Genomic DNA, 17,607 nt, shown 5'->3' on the forward strand with positions numbered 1-17,607 from the left:
GTAGCTTAGGAATGCAGAGGAGGAGGACTGAACTGATAACTGGAACTATAACATACTTTTGGCAGACTCAGAGGCAGAGCCAAGCTGCACCGGGCACTGCGAGGCAGGAAGTAAGTGAAGGGTCGAGGATACAGGTGGGGGCTGTATCGCTCCTTAGCGAGGCTTTCAGGAGACAGGAGCTGAATCTGTGGTCTGGGCCCTTTTGAGGCCTAGAAACGGGGATTTTATAATGGAATAACGTGCACACTAAGAAACGTGGCAACATTACTTTACATAGGCCTGATATTCGTAGTATTCACGAAGACTGGAAAATAGCATACTAGAGGTGGACACAACTGGAATTGCGTCATTAATCAGGCATGGGGAATAACATATGCATATTGGTCATGCACACATAACATATGATGGATGAAGCGTAGGGACACAGAACATGGCAAAATTTACTTTTCCACAAGACCGTAGAGATGGTTGGGGGACAGGAGAACAAGAATGTTCTGGGATGTTGTGCCGTAGGTATCAAGTCCTGATTTTATAAACATATGAAAGGCACAAGGGGTCCGAATGAATTTGGCTTCTGGCTACAAGGTACTTAACTTAGCTCCATATTAAAGATGGATAGTTACGGAGACTACCTACGCTATGTGTTCATATGCGAGCCATTGGTGTCTGGACTATACAATTACGTATGTATTGACTCTGATCCGAAGATAGTATCCAATATAAACCTGTCCTGAAAATATATCAAAGAAAGAAAAGAAAAGAACGCCCATAAACTCCTACTTCTAAGTATGAAGTTCCAAATATATCTCCTCAGAAGGTGTAATTGTAAAAGGAGGCTACTTACACAATGTGGTCATGTATGAGCGGTAGCGTCAGGACGCGTATTTTTAAGAAACGACGGCGTGCCGAGGGAAATTTCCTATGGAAAAGACATAAACTATAATAAATAGTCTGTCTAGAGTATCGAGGTTATCTAGTTATTGTTATGTTATATTCGCATATACGCATTTACCTGGCATATGGATGCTTCCAATTTATAAATCCTCTCGCCGAGATGCCATGGGCTAAGGGCTGGTCGGGTTCTATGTTCTGAACCGAGCCGTATAATGGGCTGATTTAAATATGAGCGGCCCGTGCATGAACCTATCAAAAGGTCGAGATTGTTCTGGATATGGGCGCAAGAGTATCCAATGCAATAGCCATCAAATTGTTTACGAGTGATGTCTTAATACCATTGGCCACCTAGGTAGCAAAGAACTACCACAAGGACGCTATTGGTTAGACGTGAGGCTGCCGTTATATGGAGCAGTGTGATTCGTGTTCAGAATTAAACAAGAATATGGCTGCCTAGATGTTAAAAGACTACCCAGTGGATGCTATTGGTTAGTTGGCACACTGAGATTGTGTGGAGCAGTATAATTCGCTCTCAGGGTCCAGCGTGGATATGCCAAGCTTCTTTAGTGGATAGAAGAGAGTCTACTTCCCAAAGTAGCGTGTATGTGACCTAACATGAACTAATTAAAACATAAATTAGGGCCACTATGTATTTACATGTATGGGTATGATCGTATGATATAAATGATAATTCGCCAATTAGATTGATTAGCCGATGTAAACGCTTGATGAAAGCGGTAAGGACCTCCTAGAAAAAATTCGAGGAAGTATACGTTTAAACTACTCCATGATTTCGATGCAACAGCGTATCATGTGAATGTAGATCAAAAGACCTTAGTATAATAGTACATATAGGAAAGATCTTTTAACAGTTTATTCAATTTAGAGTCATTTCCAATACACATGTAGTACTAGAAATGTTGTTATCTACATGTGACTATGTATTTATAATTCTAGCATCAACAACCACCAGCCGGTGGATAGTGCACATATTCTTCATTATAATAACAGCTTCACATGTAGCTCTAGGTAATATGACTTCCTCGATTTTTTTCTAGGAGGTCCTTACCGCTTTCATCAAGCGTTTACATCGGCTAATCAATCTAATTGCCGAATTATCATTTATATCATACGATCATACCCATACATGTAAATATGTCTTGGCCCTAATTTATGTTTTAATTAGTGTATGTTAGGTCACATACACGCTTCTTTGAGAAGTAGACTCTCTTCTATCCACTAAAGAAGCTTGGCATATCCACGCTGGACCCTGAGAGCGAAATATACTGCTCCACACAATCTCAGCGTACCAACTAACTAATAGCATCCACTGGGTAGTCTTTTAACATCTAGGCAGCCATATTCTCATTTAATTCTAAACACGAATCACACTGCTCCATATAACGTCACCCTCACGTCTAACCAATAGCGTCCTCGTGGTAGTTCTTTGCTACCTAGGTGGCCAATCGTATTAAGACATCACTCGTAAACAATTTGATGGCTATTGCATTGGATACTCTTGCGCCCATATCCGGAACAATCTCAACTTTTTGATAGGTTCATGCACGGGCCGCTCATATTTAAATCAGCCCATTATACGGCTCGGTTCAGAACATAAAACCCGACCATCCCTTAGCCCATGGCGTCTCGGCGAGAGGATTTATAAATTGGAAGCATCCATATGCCAGGTAAATGTGTATATGTGAATATAACCATAACAATAACTAGAAAACCTCGATACTCTAGACAGACTATTTATTATAGTTTATATCTTTTCCATAGGAAATTTTCCTCGGCACGCCGTAGTTTCTTAAAAATACTTGTCCTGACGCTACCGCTCATACATGACCGCATTGTGTAAGTAGCCTCCTTCTACAATTACACCTTCTGAGGAGAAATATTTGGAACTTTATACTCAGAAGTAGTTTATGGGTGTTCTTTTCTTTTCTTTCTTTGATATATTTTCAGGACAGGTTTATATCGGATACTATCTTCGGATCAGAGTCAATACATACGTAATTGTATAGTCCAGACACCACTGGCTCGCATATGAACACATAGCGTAAGTAGTCTCCATAACTATCCATCTTTAATATGGAGCTAAGTTAAGTACCTTGTAGCCAGAAGCCAAATTCATTCGGACCCCTTGTGCCTTTCATATGTTTATAAAATCAGGACTTGCTACCTACGGAACAACATCCCAGAACATTCTTGCTCTCCTGTCCCCCAACCATCTCTACGGTCTTGTCAGAAGAAATAACTTTACTCAGTAAGTCTTTACTTCAAATTAACTTGATATAGAATCAGCCTTGCAAGAATTTCATAATGTTTGGATAACACATAATTATTCGCCTTAATACTTTATGCTTAGAATATATTACCATCTAAGAAACGATAACTGCAATTATTTGACTTTTACGGAATTGGTTTATATACCAATCCACTCTACTGAGATACGTTATATGGGATTCTCCCTTTTTCAGCCATTGCACTAACAGGCAGTAAACATATGAGGCAATAATCTACAGGCATCCTAATTGTCCACATTTACTGAGAAATATATAAGGCGCCCTGAACTTATACAGAATGAACACAATATGGATTATATCCTCCTGCTTTAAGCTCGAATTGTTATCTAGCTAAATGGTTATCTCATATTTGAGATCAATATGAGGTTTATTATCTTCAGGGTGACTATTTATCCGTCGCATGCTTTTAATTATTTGCAGATCAAGCCTTATGAGCAGACATTCTTTCGACGCAACAGCATAACATCTTGAATGTCTAGAAATAGATATATGGTAAGAGAATCTATCTCTTTGCTATTACAAGATTTCAGAGATTTACTAGCTAAACATATAATCTTAGATAATGCATGGTTAATTTGGGGCCGACTAACCATGTGAACATGTTCTTGTGGTCAACAGAATTAGCTATTGTGCAATGGAAACATGACATTTTAAAGTTATGTAAATATTTGTATGTAAGAATAACAATTTTTAGTGTATATATATGTATTTCACAAGTGAGCTGTTTTGTATGTCTTTATTCACCATATGCAGGTTAAGAACATTGTAAATATTGTAAATATGGTGTTGTATTTTGGCGACTTTTCCATGTGAAGATAATTATAAATGTTATGTTAAATAGAACATCGTTTATATGATTGAATACCTCTAGTTGCTATTTAAGAGTATGTTAGTGCCCTAAATATATCATTTACACAATTATTATATATATTTTTTAGTGCAATAGACGGCTACCTGATGAAGGCGTGTATGCCGAAACGCGCGTTGTAGACATCTGCCGCACTGCCGAAATCAACTTCGCGTCTACCATCATGTATTTGTACATATCAAATGTCAATTTATGATATTTTATTCTATGTAGTCATCATTATGTATCCTTTATGCACAACTGGAACTTTGATCTATCAAATAAATCATGTTTATAAAAGATAAAATAAATAAATAAATATACTGTTTGATAAATATCTTCCATGTGGTTATTGATCACATACTTCAGGGTGGTCTATCTCTCTTATTGCAATTTATGATACTTTTAGAGTTATTCTAATCTTCCAATTTTCTAAATTTCTACTGCTATCAGCATCTAGCTATAATACTTTCTTATACTAGTTTTATTCCCTATGTTATAGCTAGCTGTTTCTATAGGGGTCCCTTGTTTTCTAAAAAACCACGAAGCAGGGTGCCAGCGCTCGCAGCTGTCCCTCTCTTGTCAGCAACTCAGTTCACAGCCGATCCGCAGATGAACTGCCGCTTTCGCACCAGAAGTGCCTCGGTCTCTCAGCTGGCTTGCATGCGCGGCCTCCGGTCTAGGCTTTAGTAGTCGTCCTCGGGCCGCCGCCATTTTAGGACGCGCCTCTGCCAGCAACCTCAGGCTGGAAATCCTCCCAAACTCCCGCTCCACGTCCGATGTGCCCAAGGATAGGCGCCAGGGCAGGTCAGCACCCCTCCGGCCGTGCTCTGTGTCGCCGGGCAGGCCAGAAAGCTACAATATTTCAGGATTTCTGCGGGGATCCGTGTGGAGCTCGGCGCTCATGCAACCTGCTCCATCGGCTGCCAAGCCATGCCCCGTGCCTGGCCTGTGTTATTGAATTATTTGCGTCACATTCTCCTCGTGCCTGCCTGTGTTATTGTATTGTTTGCGTCAGATTCTCCTAGTGCCTGGCTTGTGTTATTGCATTGTTTGCATCAGATTCTCCTCGTGCCTGTCCTGTGTTATTGCATTGTTTGCATCATATTCTCCTCGTGTCTGGCCTGTGTTATTGCATTGTTAGCATCAGATTCTCATAGTGCCTGGCCTATGTTATTGCATTGTTTGCCTCAGATTCTCCTATTGCCTGGCTTGTGTTATTGCATTGTTTGCATCAGATTCTCATAGTGCCTGGACTGTGTTATTGCATTGTTTGAGTCAGATTCTCCCAGTGCCTGGCTTGTGTTATTGCATTGTTTGCCTCAGATTCTCTTTGTGCCTGGCCTGTGTTACTGCATTGTTTGCATCAGATTCTCCTCGTGCCTGGCCTGTGTTATTGCATTGTTTGCGTCACGTTTTCCTAGTCCCTGGCCTTTGTTATTGCATTGTTTGCATCACGTTTTCCTAGTGCCTGGCCTGTTTTACTGCATTGTTTGCGTCACGTTTTTCTAGTACCTGGTCTGTGTTATGGCATTGTATGCAAAGCTCTTGCTATGTTATTATTCTTATAGCTGCAGCTTTTCTAACAAACATGGTACCTTTTATCCCAATCAAGTGCATCTGACTGCAAGGATACTGCACTCTTCCTGCAGGAGCAATTAATTTCCTATTTATGTAGCAACAGACAGCACAGCATGTCTGCCAGAGATGTTGTAAGCGTCAGAAACAGTACATATTTAAGTAGGTATGATGCAAAACAAACTGTTGAGTAAGAGTTTAAACGAAGAATCTGCTGTGATAGATGGCAAAACATGCATGTCGAAACATCAACAGTAGGACAATGGTACATGGAATGATACTGGTAGATTACACTTCTGTGCAGAGCGTGTCACTTATTGTTCTTTTCTTCCACTCTCATGAGATGGTTTTACAAGGAAACTCTGAGCTCACTGACTGTGGAGCTTCCAGGAATCTCAGAGACGGGCCGTTCCAAATAGGGTAGCTGAGAAGGTTGAAAGATCTGAGTCTTGATCCTGGCAAATAGACTGGTGATCCCTGAGGGGGTGCAGTTGGTCTGTGTGTTGCCACGGCTGTCCAGGGGGTGTAAGAAAATGTCAGCAATTCATGGAGGGCCCTTTTTTGGGTGAGAACCACCCAGCTTCATGCAATATGGACTTGAGGGTTTAGGTCTGCGCAGGATGAGTTACATTTTGATAGCAAAATAGAGGACCTTGTCCAAAGCGGATAGATGTTACCAATGATTAACATCGTCAGTTACAACAGATAGAGAAAGCAGTGGCGGCTCCCCCATTGGGGCGTGTTGCATTGCCTCACTGCTTTCTGGCAGTGCGAGAAGGCAGAAACAAAAATGGTAAAAACTACCATTTATGTTTCTGCCTTCTTGCACTGCGTGAAAGCAGAAGTGCCTCTGTTTGTGGTTGGGGCGGGCGGGCGGGTGTCATGCTTGAGGGTGGGGGGAGTGGCTTACCTACTGTTGTGGGTACTGACTATTTGGTCGGCCCCAGGGTCGAACAAAGTAGTCATGCGCACTCCTGCTGGGGGGATCTCGGCTGCGCCTAACCAATCACAAACCGTTGTGATTGGATTAGGGCAGCAGGAAGAGGGAGCTTGCCTAAAAGGGCGCCAGGACTCCAGAGCAAGCAGGAGCTAAGGCGGCGGAGTGTGACGCGGTCCCGGAGGACGCATGTACGTTTTTTCATTTTATATAGGTAATATACTGATAGATTACCTCCCCCCACGTGTACTCACCCGCTTTGCCGGCCGCAACTGTTTACATTACACCATGGGATTCGATTAAACGTTCCCACCATAAATGCTTCTTCTTCCTAAAATTATGGAACCCTATCATTGAAAACAATTGGGCTATATATCAACAGCAGGGGTCTTCTTTGATTGTCAGTGCATGGTTGCCCTGTTTGCATGAATTTGCGTATTAATATGCCACGGTTCTTACGTATAGTGTCAACTGATCACCATCGTTTCTCAAGCTGACAAAACCAAAAGCGTTCTCTGTTAACAAGCAAGATGCTATCGCGGTTTTCCAGCGTACCTTATCCTCCGACCTCCGACTCATTTTGAGGAGAGCTTGTGCAGTGGCGTAACGAAAGTTGGAGGGACAAGGTTCACAGGGGAGCCCCTGCTCCCGATTTAATCTGGAGCTCTATGGCTTCAGTGCAGTGCTGAGGGGGACCCCGTACTGCGGGGCTTGTGTCGTTGCTATCTATTCAGGAACTTTCTTTTAATAACCGCATAGCTACGTAACAGTTGAGCTGAAAAAGACACCGGAATAAAAAGATGGTGTTTTCCCAAGTGGTGTATTGGTTAATAAAGATAGTCTGTGAGTCTCAAACACGGTGCACATAAAGCCGCCCACCCAGGGTAGACGATACGGTTGTATCAATGTCTAGTGCAGTTATCTGCATCAACAACGTTCTTTACTAAGCTCTCAACTGTGGATAACCGTTAGCATCCTAAATCTTGCAGTCTCTGCATTGTAAAACTAAGCAAAACAAATCAAACTAGAATACGATATACATAGCATGTGCATATTTACTGATCTGTTGTGTCCTGCAAACACTATTTCATTCTGATGACAGGCTTTTCAGGAGTCATAGGAGGGATGAGTGCTGAAGTGCTTGGCCTTGCCTGCAAGAACTCTCTGCCTGTTTTCTGCTTCCCGCCGAGCTGCTTGTGTTCCTGCTTGGAAATCGGCATCTCTCCTGATACACCATATTATTTGCCGTTTTATAGATGCTGCCGTGTTTTATGTTGATAATATCTTAATAGCCTCCCCTGCTTGGGAATACGATCTAAATGACCCGTCCTCCAGTCCACCCTGCCAGAGACGTATCGGTGCACCACGGATTGTCTTCCCTGCAGTGTCGTCGACCAGATGCCAGACAAACAGGAGGATTCTCACACTCTCACTGCCTGTTATGTGTGGCTCAGTCCTTAATCTTTATGAATGTGAACTTTGTTATTCTTTTCCTGCTAACACGCTGTGTTGCTAGACTCTCAGTCACAGAAGCTGCAGAGGCACCAGAAGTCCTCTGCAGGGCTTCCCGAAGAGGAACACATAACCATGGGGTCGGGCCACTTTTATCTTGGCTGTTTCCTGGTGTAATAGCAGCAGGGAATGTTAGTCATGAATACGAGTGTTTTTCACTCCCCATCTCGTGCAAAGAGCCAGTGGGTGTGTCAGTTCAAGACTTAGTTATTTTCTTTTAATATGGCTACCTCATGTAGGTGGTTCAGTCTCGCTCGCCACAGTGAAGTACAATTGTTTTATGCCTCACCACTTTCAAATGTCACCAGCTGCCACTGAGAGAAAGCCCAGGTACCCCTAGTTTTGAAAAGCTTCCTGCACGGGATGTTCAGATTCAGTGGTTGAATTAAACCTTGGAAAAGCACTTGTAGTGTTGACTTCTGGAGTCTTGTAGTATGTGCTGGATGCGGTAGGACGTCTCAATGCTCTACAGAGCTCATAAAATCCAGACTCTCATTCTTCTCAGAGCTCGAGCTCTGTGGCATGACCAGTAGAACTTCAATAAAGAAGATGACCTAGAACAGTTCTACCTCTCCCAACCTTTGAACTGATCATTGAGGAAAGAAGCCCTTGTCTGGAAAGCAGATCTACACAAGGCGCAGCTGACAGAAGACCCTGCCTGGGAGAAAGATCTACACAAGAGGCAGCTGACAGAAGCCCCTGCCTGGGAGGAAGATCTGCACAGGGCACAGATGATTGAAGTCCACCCTGGAAGGAAGATCTGCACAAGGCTCAGCTGACAGAAGTCCTGCCTGGAAGGAAGATCTGCACAAGGCACCGCTGACAGCAGCCCTGCCTGGACGGAAGATTCACACAAGGTGCAGCTGACACAAGCCCCTGCCTGGAAGGAAGATCTGCACAGGGCGCAGCTGACAGAAGCCCCTGCATTGAAGGAAGATATGCACAAGGCGCAGCTGACAGACGTCCTGCCTGGAAGGAAGATCTGCACAGAGCACAGCTGACAGAAGTCCTGCCCGATGGAAGATCCGCACAAGGCGCAGCTGAGAGAAGTCCTACCTGGAAGGAAGATCTGCACTCGGCGCAGCTGACAGAATTCCTGCCTGGAAGGAAGATCTGCACAAAAGCAGCTGACATAAGTCCTGCCTGAAAGGAAGATCTGCACAAGGCGCAGCTGACAGAAGTCCCTGCCTAGAAAGGAAGATCTGTACAAGGTGCAGCTGACAAAGGTCCTGCCTAGTAAGGAAGATATGCACAAGTCGTGGCTGACAGAAGTTCTGCCTGGATGTAGGATCTGCACAAGACGCAGCTGACAGAAGTCCCTGCCTGAAAGGAAGATCTGCACAAGGCGCAGCTGACAGAAGTCCCTGCCTGAAAGGAAGATCTGCACAAGGCGCAGCTGACAGAAGTTCCTGCCTAGAAAGGAAGATCTGTACAAGGTGCAGCTGACAGACGTTTTGCCTAAAAAGGAAGATCTGCTCAAGGCACAGCTGACAGAAGTCCTGCCTGGATGTAGGATCTGCACAAGACGCAGCTGACAGAAGTCCCTGCCTGAAAGGAAGATCTGCACAAGGCGCAGCTGACAGAAGTCCCTGCCTGAAAGGAAGATCTGCACAAGGCGCAGCTGACAGAAGTTCCTGCCTAGAAAGGAAGATCTGTACAAGGTGCAGCTGACAGACGTTTTGCCTAGAAAGGAAGATCTGTACAAGGCACAGCTGACAGAAGTCCAGGCTGGAAGGAAGATCTGCACAGGGCACACCTGACAGAAGTACTGCCTAGAAAGGAAGATCTGTACAAGGCACAGCTGGCAGAGGGCCTGCCTGAAAGAAAGATCTGCACAAGGCGCTGTTGACAGAAGTTCTGCCTGGCGGTGACCTCAAAGCAGTGAGAGACCCACAAACCACAAGACCCTTCAAGCCCAGCTAGTCACACTGGACACAATGTACATCAAAGGCCTGATTTAGATTTCAGCGGATGGTTTATTCCATCACAAATGTGATGGGTATCCTGCCCGCCCCACTAAATATGCATTACATCCTGTGGGAACTAAAATTAGGCAGACCGGATATCTGTCACGTTTTGATTCGGCCTTGGTGTAGTTCGCAGAGTTTTACTCTTGCGGAACCCCAAGAAACTCCACACTCTACAGGACTTCCGCAAGTGGCAGAGTTTGTTAAATTGTGCTGCTCTCACTGATCTTTAGTGCCAGGAGTTTGTCCCGCATTGTAAAATCAGCATGAACGGCACTACGCGTCACGCCAGAGGGCGCTGCTGCTTTCTGCCGTTCGAATTGACATTCTAATTGAGTGGCAGCTTCATCAACGAGAATGGCAGATTTCTACACTCAAGTGGTCGCGACCTCCCTAAATTAGAAATCTCACCGTGAGGAGGCCTTGCGCATTATATATTCTCACAAGCGCTCGCCACCTTACCGTTGGCGAACCGCTTATGAAAAAAAACTCAGTTCTGTATCACTTTGTGGAGTTTTTTGGAACTCCGGACCTGTCGGCAAAACTTCGCAAGCTCCCCTGGCAGATCGGAATTCTTCACCCACCCCTAGTTTTGAGGCAATAATCTGTTGTACAAACTCCTAACTAGGCCCTTTGTCTGCAATACGTGTTGTAGAAGAAGTGAGATCCATGGCCTTGTGAGTATGAGGCAGTTATCTGACTTCTGATGAACCCCACAGAGTGAGTGTGCAGACAGAGGGCAGTAGGGGGGCCGAAGAACATGAAATTAGGTAAACTTGAATATGAGAAATATGGAAAGGTAGAAATGCCGCATCACCTGTGGATAACTGACACCTCCTCCCGTTCTTCCAAATGCTCATCCGGTCACAAATGGCATCCTGGGCCCCAAAAGGACAACGTTATGCCAGATGCCATGTAATGTTGGAAATGGGGGGAAACAAAGTAATAGGCACACATCTGCTGCGGGGATATGTCAGGTAAATTATTGGTTGTGATGGATTCTCTATAAGTAGTAAATGACTGATATCATTGAATATTAAATTATATGAATCAATATTTGTTTACCTTATCTGCGCTTATAATGTAAAGGACGGGCCTTACAGTGAACCCCTCGCTCTGTTTTACACAAAAGCTCTGGAAGGAGGTGCATCTTACAGAACTTTATCCACCTTAGGAAGAACTAAAGACTTGCTTTTTAAAGTTAACTTTCAGGGCCAGAACCAGGCTCTGTAAGCTGCACTAGTTTCAGGACGATGGACAGATGTTATGGTGAAAGGAAACCCCCCTCAACCCACAATAATGTTCCAATCTTCCAGGTTAGAATAAACCAGAAATGCTTGAACCAAGGGAGCTGTTGAAAGTGTCAAAGGTGACTTATGAACAGTGAGGTAAAGACAGGAGTTGGTATCTGAGATGATCTTAAGTGAATAGGGAAGAACGAGAAGAAGTGTGTGAATAGAGTTACTTTTGTTTTATACTTCGTGAAGAGTTACTGGAAATTTTGCAGCCCAGCCTGATCCATCTCTTTTTCTAAACTCTATTGTTGTTTAAATGAAATCTTCACCATATGCCTCTATCTTAAGCTATACCTCAAGCACTTGGGTGCTCCGTGAGCGCCCTTACTCTGTAAATGTAATAAGATGTCACCTGATCAACCGAACTTTTAGTTAAATATCTGTGTATGATGACATATTCCTTGCTAAGTTTCAAAAGCGATAAAGAAGAAGGGGGAGATTTACTAAGTATTTCCGCTGTATTTGCGGCACAAAAGTGGCTCAAAATGGCGCAAAATCTTTTTTTCCTAATTTACTTTCCAGCGCTAAACTTGTTTAGCGCTGGAAATAACGTTAAAGTAATGTGACACTGCGCATAGCATTGTTTCGCATTACTTTGTGCCATGGGGGCCTGCCAAGGGTGGTGCATGGGCAACCACAAAACTAGGTGCAAGGAAGGAGAAATGCTTTCATTTCTCCTTCCTTTTCTGACTTTGCATGCGTGCTGCACTGTGCAACACATATACAATATGGTAAAAGCTTTCCCTCGTGTCTAGGCATAGTAATATGTACAGGAAGGGTGTCCTTCCTGTACGGAACCTATGCTGGACTCACACACACACCCTAGCGATCTGGTGCTAAGGTGTGTGCATGGCACAGAGCCGCTATAATCAGTGCCGGCGCAAGGGAAAGGGAAGGAGAGAGCCATATCTTTGAAAATATGGTGCTCTCCTGTTCCCTTCCTGTCGCGCCACGCAGCGCAGCCTCGCTGGGGAGGGCTGCGCTGCATTGTGTGGAGATTTGGTAAATCGTCCCCGAAATGTCTTTTACAACCAGTTAAACATTGTGAATTCTCATTCCATTATGTTTCAATCTAGTAATTTTCAATATCTTTACATCCAACAGAAAACAAGCCTTGAATGTATGAAATGACCATCAATAACAAAGCTAATGCTGTAAATCTTCAATAATAGCAGAAATATTGAGCTACAATATCCATGAAAACATCATCGCAGTCGGCAGCAGAGGAACCTGCACACAAACTGACAGATCCCGGATGAAGCATCAAGGGCACTTCAGTGATTGCAAGAGTCTGAGCTGTGCACCTCTACGCCACAAGACGAAGAAATGACCTTAGGAAAATTAAGGCAACAACAATAACAAACCGCCTCCTGTATAAACAAGTGTCCAACACCAGATTTGATCATGGGATCGGTATAGTGTGATTACCGCAGTGCTCTGTTTTCTAAAATGACGACAAGCCATCATTCAGTGCACTAGGTGAATTTTAAACTCTTTCTGGCCAAACCACAGCAACCAGAGAAAAGCACAACAGAGTTGAGCCAGACAATAGACAGGTAAATGAAAGAGGAGTTCTTCTATCTAAAATACAACAGACTGTCCCTATTTGCACTGGCCAGAAGGAAGATACATCTTTACCCACAAGTGTGCATTGCCATAATCCAATCTAAAGGCACAATCGCCTACAAAGACACCTTCTACATATTAGGAGTGTGGCAAATATTTGGTGGCTATCACATTTTGTTGTTAAAACAGAAATCAAACGTGCAAAATACTGCACACATATAAATTGTGTGAGAAAAAACACAAGCGCTTTATCAGCCATGTTGGCCCATCAGGAAATACAGTCATGGGATGTAGGCAAATATATACCCGACCCACAGACACTAACCAAGAAAGAAGAATCATACACATGCAGCAAGAACTTTAGTTTGTCATCACTACGCAAGCTTCATCAGCACACGTACACAGGACAAAAACCATTCAAGTGCAGTGAATGTGTAAAGAGCTTTAGTCAAGCCTTCAAAGCCATCAGCGAACACACACAGGGGAAAAGCTGTATCATTGCATTGAATGTGCAAAGTGCTTTAGTCACTTTTCAAACCTCCAAAAACATAAGCGAATACACTCACGGGAAAAACCATTCAAGTGCACTGAATGTGCAAAGTGCTTTAGTGAGTTTAGCGCCATGAAACCGCTGGTGTACGTGCGCTGTATAAATAATTTTAAATAGAAATTTTAAATAGAGTTATCAAGCCTTCTAAGACATCAGCGAACACACACAGGGGAAAATCCATTCAAGTGCAGTGAATGTGTAAAGAGCTTTAATCAGTTATCACACCTAAAAAGTCATCAGCGAACACACACAGGAGAAAAACCATTCAAGTGCAGTGAACGTGAAAAGAGCTTTAGTGAGTTATCAAACCTAAGAGGTCATCAGCGAACACACATGGGGGAAAAACCATTCAAGTGCAGTGAATGTGAAAAGAGCTTTAGTCAGTTATCAAACCTAAGAGGTCATCAGCAAACACACACGGGGGAAAAGCCATTCAAGTGCAATAAATGTGGGAAGAGCTACAGTCGGTTATCAAACCTAAGAAGTCATCAGCGAACACACACGGGGGAAAAACCTTATCATTGTAGTGAATGTGACAGTAGTTTTCGCGACTCTTCAGCATTAAGTTATCATCAGGGAACACACACAGGAGAAAAACCATTCAAGTGCAGTGAATGTGCAAAAGGCTTTAGTCGGTTATCACACCTTCAAAGACATCAGCGAACACACACAGGGGAAAAACCATTCAAGTGCAGTGAATGTGCAAAGTGCTTTAGTCAGTTATTACACCTTCAAAGTCATAATCGAACACACACGGGGGAAAAACCATTCAAGTGCAGTGAATGTGTAAAGAGCTTTAGTTGGTTATCAGAACTAAAAAGTCATCAGCAAACTCGCACAGGAGAAAAAACATTCAAGTGCACTGAATGTGTCAAGAGCTTTAGTAGGTTATCAGAACTACAAAGACAGCAGCGAACACACACAGGAGAAAAGCCATTCAAGTGCAGTGAATGTGCAAAGTGCTTCAGTCACTTATCAAATCTCCAAAAACATCAACAAACACACACAGGGGAAAAGCCATTCAAGTGCAGTTATTATTATTATTATTATTAAAATAGATTTGTAAGGCGCACAGCTACCCGGAGGTTTCCCGGCGCCAAGGACAGATGCGTCAACAGTCCGAATTACTGATTAAGTGGCCAGGTCTTAAGGCTTTTATGGACGCTAACATGATTAGTTTCATGACGAAGAGAGATTGGGAGGGAGTTCCACAGTACGGGTGCCAGATAAGAGAAAGAGTCGCCCCCCATGGGGACAGATTTAAATGTTGGAACTGAGTATTTGGACTGGAAAGATGATCTAAATGGGCGTGCAGGGAGGTATGGCTGGACTAAGGAACCTAGGTAGTGAGGATCTGTACCGAGTTTAATTTTATGCATAAAGCACATGGCTTTAAATTTGGTTCGGTTTTCAATTCTCAGCCAGTGAAGGTCCCGAAGCTTGCCTGAGATGGAAGGTGTTTTCGGAACATGACACAGCAACCTCGCAGCAGCGTTCTATACCATCTGTAATCTCCGGATTACCTCTTTATTGGCTCCCAGATATAGGATGTTGCCATAGTCCAATCTAGAGACTATCAGTGCTTAAATTACTGTCCTCTGAGTCGAACTTGGCAGCATCCATAATAGCTTCCTAAGCCACCTCAGGATGGTAAAACATGTGGAAGCGGGTTTTGTAGCTTGTTGCCTCATGGAAAGTTGGTCATAAATCATTATCCCCAAATTACGGGCGGATTGAACAGGCTGGGGAACTGTACCCATTTCTGGGGGCCAATGGCAGGGGCCCCACAGATCTTTATCAGACCTAAAAAGTCATCAGCAAACACACACGGGGGAAAAACCCTATCATTGTAGTGAACGTGACAGTAGTTTTTGTAGCTCTTCAGCATTAAGTTATCATCCGCGAACACACACAGTAGAAAAACCATTCAAGTGCAATGAATGTGGGAAGAGAATTAGTCAATTATCAGACCTACAAAGATACCAGGGAACACACACAGGAGAAAAACCTTTCAAGTGCAGTGAATGTGGGAAGAGAATTAGTCAATTATCAGACCTACAAAGACACCAGGGAACACACACAGGAGAAAAACCATTCAAGTGCAGTGAATGTGGGAAGAGCTTTAGTCGATTATCAAACCTCCAAACACATAGCGAACACACGGGTGAAAAACCCTATCATTGTAGTGAATGTGACAGTAGTTTTTGCTTCACTTCATTAATAAGGTATCGTAGCAAACTCACACAGGAGAAAAACCATTCAAGTGCAATGAACCTGGGAAGTGCTTTAGTCAATTATCAGACCTACAAAGACATCAGCGAATACACATGGGAAAAAACATATGATTGCTGTGAATGTTTGAAGAGCTTTGTCAGTTATCAACCTTACGAAAACATCAACAAACACGCACACAGGGGGAAAGCCACTCAAGTGCAATGAATGTGGGAAGAGCTTTAGTCTACTATTAGAGCTACAAAGTCATAAGCAAACACACAGGGGGAAAACATATAAGGGCACTGATAAGTGAGAAGGGCTTTTGTCAATGTTCGATCCCACACAGCCCTCAGTGAATACACTCCTACATTTAACTCACATGGAAATATTGCTAGAGATGTAGAGATTCCGGAAAGAACTTAAGAACATCAAAAATAATATTGACACATCTGAGGACATAGACCAGACCTGAACAGTGCAGTTATTGTATGAAGAATGAATTACAGAAAAAGAAAACATTCTAATTATGTGCAACATTGAAATACCAGATGATAGAAGACCCGACAAACAGTAAAGAAGAAAAACAGAAAAGTGTTTGCAGAATTATAAAAGTGTTTGTTTCCAGTGATTGTTTCACATAGCAAAGCGACTTGATGCACCAGGATACACAGTGGGAGACAAGCACAATGTGGACTAAAAGAAAAGAAACATTGTTGATTTTTATTTGATGAAGAAGAGATACAAAGTAAAACATTCAATCGCACCTGACCACACTACCTGTAAAAGCAACACTGAGCAATACTGGGACTAACAACGGTATTTTCAGCTATCTTGTCAGATTAGTAATAAAACCTATAAATTCACACACCCAGAGTGGACATGTTGTCAGGGCTCTGGAGACGGTAAGCTTCTTTGGTAAAATGCATGTATTACTATTAACAAATGCCACTGCAGTACATGTAATGAACTAAAGTGAAGCACAAGTGTTCAAGAAATAACCTATTTTTAGATATAAAAGAGCATATACCTTGTTTTTATGTAACGTTTGCTGCATCTTTTACAGACTGGTATCGGTTGATGGATCTGCTTGTGCCTTGGGCCTTATAGCAAAGTGTGACTCATGGCTCCACTCCGACTTGGCTATTTCTATGAATTCAGTGTCTTGGCAAACTCTACCTTATTACCAGAATTGAACCACTGTACGCAGCAGACTCTGAAGAATGTGGTGAAATAGCAAAAACCCACATCAAAAGCATATATGTGCCAGGACAATCAGTTGCACTCACAGCAACTCGTCTTCCACACTAGATTGTCCCTTGTCCTCAAATATTCTAAAGGATTTGTCGTATGAATGCCAGAAGTGGCAGCGACATTCATGTAGTCAACGCTAACAGGAGTGTGTGGGAGATAGAGAGGGGGACAGATAAAGAGGGCAAGAGAGACATAAAAGGGGGAGAAAAAGAGAGAATCGAAGGAGGGGGAACGGCACGTTATTTGTACTCACCTAAAAATAGAAGAAGCAGCCGAATACATGACAATGAGTGACTTCACCAGAGAAACGGGCTGAACACCTGTGAATTTATATGTTTATTTTTAATACCTGTAGACCGATGTCATGCCAATAAACAGCAACGGTCCCATGCATCAAATAATCAGGCAAAAAGATAAATACAGACACAGTCGATTCTGTATTAAGTGACTTGTCCAGCCGGACAGAGGTCTAAATATTTTTACTTTAGCAGGAATACACAGAGAAAGTCCTTCAACAGTTTCACGTTGTGGGGCACAAGCCTGTACCCCAATTAAGCACAAACACCTTAGTACACTCAAAGTGAGCAGGAAAGGGCTTTTAGGCAAAAAGCTTAAGTGTTCTCAAAATTGCAGTTAGAACAAGAATTTCAACATGCACCTTTACATCAACATATTACATGGTATAAA

At 43.0% G+C, this 17,607-nt stretch overlaps 3 protein-coding genes across 3 annotated transcripts in view; all 3 read left to right on the plus strand.

The window, feature by feature from the left end:
- LOC144806522 (uncharacterized) overlaps positions 1 to 15,219 on the plus strand; it is a 28,316-nt gene extending 13,097 nt beyond the window's left edge. The window contains exons 2-3 of the mRNA XM_078672863.1: positions 13,354 to 13,541; positions 13,596 to 15,219. Coding sequence (XP_078528989.1) covers positions 13,354 to 13,541; positions 13,596 to 14,508 — 1,101 coding nt within the window. The 3' untranslated portion in view covers positions 14,509 to 15,219. The remainder of the gene's footprint in view (positions 1 to 13,353; positions 13,542 to 13,595) is intronic.
- Positions 1 to 17,607, plus strand: part of LOC144806531 (uncharacterized) — a 653,350-nt gene that overhangs the window by 363,906 nt on the left and 271,837 nt on the right. The gene's annotated exons all lie outside the window — the stretch shown is intronic.
- On the plus strand, positions 14,759 to 15,894 carry LOC144806523 (uncharacterized). The gene is made up of 2 exons (XM_078672866.1): positions 14,759 to 14,774; positions 15,197 to 15,894. The coding sequence occupies exons 1-2, from the start codon at positions 14,759 to 14,761 to the stop codon at positions 15,892 to 15,894; spliced, it is 714 nt and encodes a 237-aa protein (XP_078528992.1).

The sequence above is a fragment of the Lissotriton helveticus genome, assembly GCF_964261635.1.
Source record: "Lissotriton helveticus chromosome 1_1 unlocalized genomic scaffold, aLisHel1.1 SUPER_1_unloc_8, whole genome shotgun sequence".
In the NCBI taxonomy this organism is placed as follows: domain Eukaryota; kingdom Metazoa; phylum Chordata; class Amphibia; order Caudata; family Salamandridae; genus Lissotriton; species Lissotriton helveticus.